This window comes from Oncorhynchus clarkii, chromosome 1 (assembly GCF_045791955.1).
Source record: "Oncorhynchus clarkii lewisi isolate Uvic-CL-2024 chromosome 1, UVic_Ocla_1.0, whole genome shotgun sequence".
Taxonomy (NCBI): Eukaryota; Metazoa; Chordata; class Actinopteri; order Salmoniformes; family Salmonidae; genus Oncorhynchus; species Oncorhynchus clarkii.
In genome coordinates, this window is record NC_092147.1 from 39,078,931 (window position 1) to 39,086,129 (window position 7,199).

Consider the following 7,199-nt stretch of genomic DNA (forward strand, 5'->3'; position numbering starts at 1 on the left):
AGGTGGGCAGGTGGGCAGGTGTGTGTCCCTCATCGAGCCAGCTGCACACCAGATCGAGAGAACGAGAGAGAGCGAGGAAAGAAAGAAGGGGAGAGAGGTGCATACATGTAGAACGGGATGAGTGGCAGGAGTTTAAGAGAGTAAAAGAGGTTCAGAGGAGACTTTCAAGGATCTGTGGAGAGAGGGAACCAAGAAGGACAAGTACAGATTAAGAAAAAAAGGAACAGAGAGAGGAGTGCAGTGAGGAGAGAAAAAGACAGCTTTTGCAGAGTGAAAGACTCCAAATCTTTTTTCTCCCCAGGGTATTTTCCTGAGCCTCACTCATCAGTCTGGGCAGGAATCGCTCGTCACTCTTTTCCTACCTCCCTCCTCTCCCCCCTTTATTCCCTCCTTTCTTCCCTCTCTCCCAGCCGTGGAGCGTCACGAGAGCCACGCGATGAGAATAGAATGAGAAGGGAGAGAGAGAGAGTGAGAGTGAGCAAGAGAGGGAGAGAGGAACGAACCAGGGAAGCGAGAGACTTACACACACCACAAGCATTGGAAATTGAAGGAGTTGGTGTGCAGCTCGCAAGGTGGGTGAGGAGCATATAAGGCATGCGTGTGCGTGTGTGATTTCTCTGAATGTGCCTGAATGAATGCTGGCATTCATGTCTTGATACTATTGAATTGAATTGTGTTTTATTAAGAGTGTGTGACAGGTTTGACTTCCCACTGTTTGGTGTGTGTATCACATTTTGGTGTGTCTATAAATTACCCTGTCACGCACATTTTAGCCATAAAGCATGTGTGTTACTATGCATGTGTGTGACTGTGTGTTAGTATCACTTTAGTAACACCACAGTATCACTTTACAGTGAGTTAAATAGATCCAGACAGTTATTGATTGAAAAAATAAACGGATACAGACAGCGAATTAGAACAGTCATCAATCAAAATAGGTGAAAAAAGGGAAAAAAAGAGATTGAGATGAAGAGAGGTAAAGAGAGTTATCTGTGCAGAGCTTGTAAAGTCAATGAGTGACCGTCATGTACAGTAACTCAATCTCCAATGGTCCTTGTCGTGGCGTGTTGAATGTACATGGTGTAATGCATGGATGAATCTTTGTAGTTCATAAGATGCTAACTTGCATTTCCTGTGGTGCAGGAAAATTGTTTGCTGCAAGGACGTGATCAAATTAAGATCCCATCTGTAGACTCTTGAGTTTCTGTCATTCAAGTTTTCCATGAAGAACATAACACATGTTATTTTGAGCCCAGCAAGTGAAGCGGAGAGAGAGTTTTTGAGGTTAGAGCTATAATTATAGTGTAAGAGATGCTAGACAGTATGCTACTGTCAGACAAAGTTGAGGGTGATTCTATGGGTCAGCAGTGTGTGTGACACTTTAAAGCTAACTTTGAGTCTGAGTTGGAGCCTAGAGTTTGCTCTGTGGAAGTTGGAGGAGTTGGAGCTGTGCTGTGTGAGTGTGTGAGTGCATGTATGAGGTGCAGTTTATCAAAGGCAGCAATTTAGCATGGTGTGTGTGTGTGTGTGTGTGTGTGTGTGTGTGTGTGTGTGTGTGTGTGTGTGTGTGTGTGTGTGTGTGTGTGTGTGTGTGTGTGTGTGTGTGTGTGTGTGTGTGTGCACATTAGTGTGTGTGTGCTTGCATGAGTGTGTATGTGCGTGGGCGTATGTCTATGTGTGTGGGTCTGCTAACGCATGTGAATACATGTTTGTGTGTGAACTGTATACCCTAGTGTCTCAGATCAAAGGAAAGACAGAGGCTGACTCTTCTTTACATGCTATGTAGCGGTTTTACGTACTGTAACAGTTGCAGCAGAAGTGCACTTTCCATGTCATTGAGTGTACCCTCAATCACATCGCTTTTAGTTAGGGATTTGTCCCTGACAGCTTTGGATAGGTACAATATGGCATTTCGGCATGATCTCCTTTTTTATTTATATATGATATTTTTTACGCTGCTGCTACTCGCTGTTTATTATCTATGTATAGTCACTTTACCCTTACCGACATGTACATATTACCTCAATTACCTCGACTAACCTGTACCCCCATACATTGACTCAGTACCGGTACCCCCTACATATAGCCTCGTTATTGTTATTTTTTGTGTTACTTTTTTTTACTTTAGTTAATTTAGTAAATATTTTTCTTAACTCTTATTTTATTAAATCTGTACTTTTTTTAAGGGCTTGTAAGTAAGCATTTCACAGGGTGTCTACACCTGTTGTTTTCAGCGTATGACAAATAAAATTGGATTTGATTTGATATCCCTTCATAGTTTGTCCACTGAAAATAAGAACAATGTTTTGGAGCTCTGCAGGCTTGATGTTTTAGTCGTGCCCCCAGCCCTCCTTGTTTCTCTATACCAGAGTGATTCCTCCCTCTCCCTCCCTGACTTATGAATGAGCAGTCTCTCTCTCGCTCTGTTCCTCTTAAGTTTCACCCCCAGCGCTGATGTGCACGGCCAAAAGGCATGGCTCAGGTAGCCCTGGCAGGCAGCGAGGTCACTCTAGCAAGGTTAGGCCAGGTAATGGAATGTTAGGTATTTACTGCTCACAGCCCTGGCTGTGTCTCTCACTCCCTTCCTCCTCTTCCCCCTGCAGCCCTTCTCACCCCTCTTCGGCTCACCCCTCCCACCTCCAGGAGCGTGTATCTGTGCAACATGCTGGGTCATGCCACCCTGCCAAGCCGTGCCGGGGCATCAACACGTTTGTATAAGTGTTGGAAAATCACCCGATGGTATTCCCCATGGTAAAAACCAAACAGAGAAAAGACAGAAGATATTATAATGCCCAGTCTGCTGTTTATGGTTGCTGTGTGACAACTTTGTGCCAGCGGCATGGGAACCCTGTGTATCTGCTGTGTGGCACTGGCACCGGAGATTAGTGTTGTGTGAGCTCATATCAATGCAAGCAGATATTTTACCTCCCTCCCTCCCCTCCTCCTCCTCACCATGGATACTGTGCTCCCTGGGCCTGTATCAGTGTTATGTGGTTCTCATCAGCCTATTATAGAGCCCTCTTCCCTGACCCAGTTCTCTCTGCTCCCTCTCTCTGACTGTCACCTGCTCTCTGTCTATATCTCTAGCTGTCTCTCATGGTCTCTCTGTCTCTTTTTCTCGGCTTTGGCCTCAGTCTGTGTACCCAGAATCACATATTCTCGGAAATGCAAGGGCTCTCAAAGGTGGGGAAATCTAAGACAAGCTCTCACATGTAAGATTGTACTGCTTGTATCGTACATGCATGTGCAAACAAGCACCAAAATGTATATATAAATTAGAATTACCTCCAGGCACACATTGAAACACAACCATATACACACCCTTCCGCATTGCCCACAGCCATGCACACGCACACAGGGTTGGATAGATTACTTTTTTAAATGTAATCTGTTACAGTTATTAGTTACCTGTCCAAAATTGTCGTCTGTAACGTAACAATTTGGATTACCCAAACTCATTAACGGAATCTGGTTACTTTGTAATTTTTTAGATTACTTTGCCCTTAAAAAGGCATTAGAAGGAGACAAAAATAATATTACCAATTGAGCGACATCTTTTGCAGGATAAATCAATGTTAAAGTTTACATACCTGGCCATAACAGCCAGGTCGCCCGTGATACAAGTCAGGATTCAACATCCAGCCAGATGGGTTTTTAGTTAATCGCACAGACAGGAATAAAGAACTCTCCTGGAAGAAGAATGGCGGTGATATATGTTTCATGATTAACTACTCATGGTGTGATTGTGATGACATACAGAAACTCAAGTCCTTTTGTTCACCCGACCTAGAATACCTCACAATCAAATGCCAACTGTATTACCTCTAAAGAGAATTCTGTTCGTTTATAGTCACAGCCGTGTATATTCCCCCTCAAGCCAATACCACGACTGCCCTCAAAGAACTACACAGACTTTAAGCAAACTGGAAACCTCATATCCTGAGGCCGCATTTATTGTAGATGGGGATATAAACAAAGCAAATTTGAGGTAAAAGCTACCGAAGTTCTATCAACACATTGACTGTAGTACTCACGACTACATCAGACCACGACTACATTTTGCTCCTCCCTTCCTATAGGCAGAAACTCAAACAGGAAGTACCCATGCTAAGGTCTATTCAACGCTGGTCTGACCAATCAGAATCCACGATTCAAGATTGTTTTGATCACACGGACTGGGATATGTTCCGGGTAGCCTATGAGAATAACATTGAATTCAGTCACGGACACGGTGACCCCTTGCAACTGAGTCCTGGACTTCCTGACAGGCTGCCCCCAGATGGTGAAGGTAGGAAACAACACCTCCACTTCTCTGATCCTCAACACAGGGTCCCCAAAAGGGTGCGTGCCCAGCCCCATCCTGGAGTCCCTGTTTACCCATGACTGTGTGGCCACGCACACCTTCATCACCATCATCATGTTTGCAGACAACACAACAGTAGTAGGCCTACAGGAAGTAGGTAAGGGCCCTGGAGGAGCGGTGCCAGCAAAAATAACCTCTCCCTTAATAAAGGAGCTGAACGTGGACTTCAGAAACCAGCAAAGGGAGCACACCCCCATCCACATCAACGGGCCCGCAATGGAAAAAGAGGAAAGCTTCAAGTTCGTCTGCGTACACATCACTGACAATCTGAAATGGTCCACCCACACAGACAGTGTGGTGAAGAAAGCACAACAGTGCCTCTTCAACTTCAGGAGGCTAAAGAAATTTGGCTTGGCCCCTAAGACCCTCACAAACTTTTACAGATGCACAATTGAGAGCATACTGTCGGGCTTCATCACCACCTGGTACGGCAACTATACCGCCCTCAACCGCAGGGCTCTCCAGAGGGTGGTACGGTCTGCCCACTGCATCACCAGGGGCAAACTGCCTGCCCTCCATGACACATAGAGCTGTAAAAAGACCATCAAGGACATTAACCACCCAAGCCACGACCTGTTCACCCCGCTACCTTCCAAGAAGGCGACGTCAATACAGGTGCATCAAAGCTGGGACTGAGAGACTGAAAAACAGCTTCAATCAAGTCTATCAAATCGTCCCGAAGCTGAATGTAATTGGGGACTTGCCTAATCTGTTGCTTATGATTTTGTTGTCATGGAGGACTGAATGAGCTGATGCTACTCTCATGGAATGGCACGCACAACCGAAAACTTCTATTTGATTGTGAAAAAAGAATGTCAAATGTTGCATTTACTATAGGCCTATTGTTTACGTTTTTGCTGTTGACACTTTGATATCCTGACAATTTTCAGATGTTTAAGCCTATCAAAAGTGTGTGAGTTTGAGCATGGGTACGATAGCCCTTTATTAATCAGCATTAATTAGTTTGAGCAATAAAAGCCCCATTTGTGGTGTTCTTAAATTAAACTCGTCTTTGACTGTATGTGGATCACAATACTGTGTTTAGAAGGGAGGAACTCTCTCAAACTTTTATTCCATATACTGGGATCTGCATTGTAGAATGCAGCTGTTGCAATAGAACATTTTTCACTGGCTGGCCACTGATCGCAAAACCAATGATTGACAGGCAGCTTCACCTTCTCAAATTCAACCATTATTGTGTTAAAATACACATATGAGTGCGTGAACAGCCATCCACAACAACCACAATCTGTGTTGCGCAAATAGCTAAATGAGAGGACAGCAGTGTGATTCACATCATTGCTCTGTATATATCAATAATAAATGATATCTATATCGCCCGTAGGCTACACCACTGCTGTCATCCTTACCTCCAAGCATTTATTCAAACAGGATATATAATCTTTGGATGCCGACAGAAATAACACCATTGGAAGTCAAAGCTTGGACTGAAGCGTACAAAAACCCACTCCTGCTGTTTTCCTGTCATCCATCAAACGCATTTGGTGTGTCATCATAGTGGTTTTTTCAATGTTGATTTGAATGACGTTGAGAAAACAAAAAGGTATCATAAATAACTTTTTCGCAAACATCCTTTCTGAACTTAACAGTAACCATCTAGTTTTTCAAAAGTTTCTGTAATCTGATTACAATATTTTTGCTGGTAACGGATTGCAGTAACAGTTTTTTTATTATCAGTGACATGTAACTGATAACATGTAATCCATTAGTCCCCAACCCTATGCACACACGCACACACACACACACTTCACATTTGTTAGGATATATTGTCACCCATGGAAGACATTGTAATTGTGGACGTTCCTCTACAAAATGACTGCAGAGACTGGTCTGAGCTGCCAAAACAATGTGAATTAAGGCCATTTTCACAGTCGGTTCTCACTTCCTTCCAATAAGTACAAATGGATATCGGTCAGCCCCGTGGCAGAAACTAATCAATTGGCAACCTTCATATGACTTGGGCCTTTCTCTTAGATGTTAAGTCCCCTATAGGGGGGACTGTGAGCAGTTCTGGACCGGCGATAACTGACATTTTGATGTACAAAATGTTCGGTGAATGTTAGTCCAGTGATTTATAGTCCCAGAATGCTCTCCGCTGCCACTCTATCAGTAGAGCTGACTTGAAGTGTCAAGTTTCAGACCCCACATTTTCATTGGGAATGATGTATCAATTTTCTGGCCAGTCTGGACAAATAATCCATTTGCTCTCCATCTGAGCAACGGAGCCCAGCCTGGAGACGGAATATGAAAGAGGACAGTCAAGCATATTATCTCATTGTGATATACAGTGGCTTGCGAAAGTATTCACCCCCCTTGGCATTTTTCCTATTTTATTGCCTTACAACCTGGAATTAAAATAGATTTTTTTAGGGGTTTGTATCATTTGATTTACACAACATGCCTACCACATTGAAAATGCTAAATATTTTGTATTGTGAAACAAACAAGAAATAAGACAAAAAAACGGAAAACTTGAGCGTGCATAACTATTCATCCCCCCCAAAGTCAACACTTTGTAGAACCACCTTTTGCAAATCTCTTGGGGTATGTCTATATAAGCTTGGCACATCTAGCCACTGGGATTTTTGCCCATTCTTCAAGGCAAAACTGCTTCAGCTCCATCAAGTTGGATGGGTTCCGCTGGTGTACAGCAAACTTTAAGTCATACCACAGATTCTCAACTTGATTGAGGTCTGAGCTTTGACTAGGCCATTCCAAGACATTTAAATGTTTCCCCTTAAACCACTCGAGTAGTGCTTTAACAGTGTGCTTAGGGTCATTGTCCTGCTGAAAGGTGAACCTCCGTCCGAGTCTC

General features: G+C 43.6%; 1 protein-coding gene across 1 annotated transcript; it reads left to right on the forward strand.

The window, feature by feature from the left end:
* The first annotated feature begins 521 nt into the window (after nt 1-521).
* On the forward strand, nt 522-5,363 carry LOC139406883 (uncharacterized). The gene is made up of 2 exons (XM_071150013.1): nt 522-572; nt 2,604-5,363. The coding sequence occupies exon 2, from the start codon at nt 4,280-4,282 to the stop codon at nt 4,889-4,891; it is 612 nt and encodes a 203-aa protein (XP_071006114.1). The 5' UTR covers nt 522-572; nt 2,604-4,279; the 3' UTR covers nt 4,892-5,363.
* The last annotated feature ends 1,836 nt before the right edge of the window (nt 5,364-7,199 follow it).

Excerpts from the sequence above, each read along its gene's own strand:
- LOC139406883 (XM_071150013.1), top strand. The coding sequence starts at position 4,280 with ATGGTGAAGGTAGGAAACAACACCTCCACTTCTCTGATCCTCAACACA.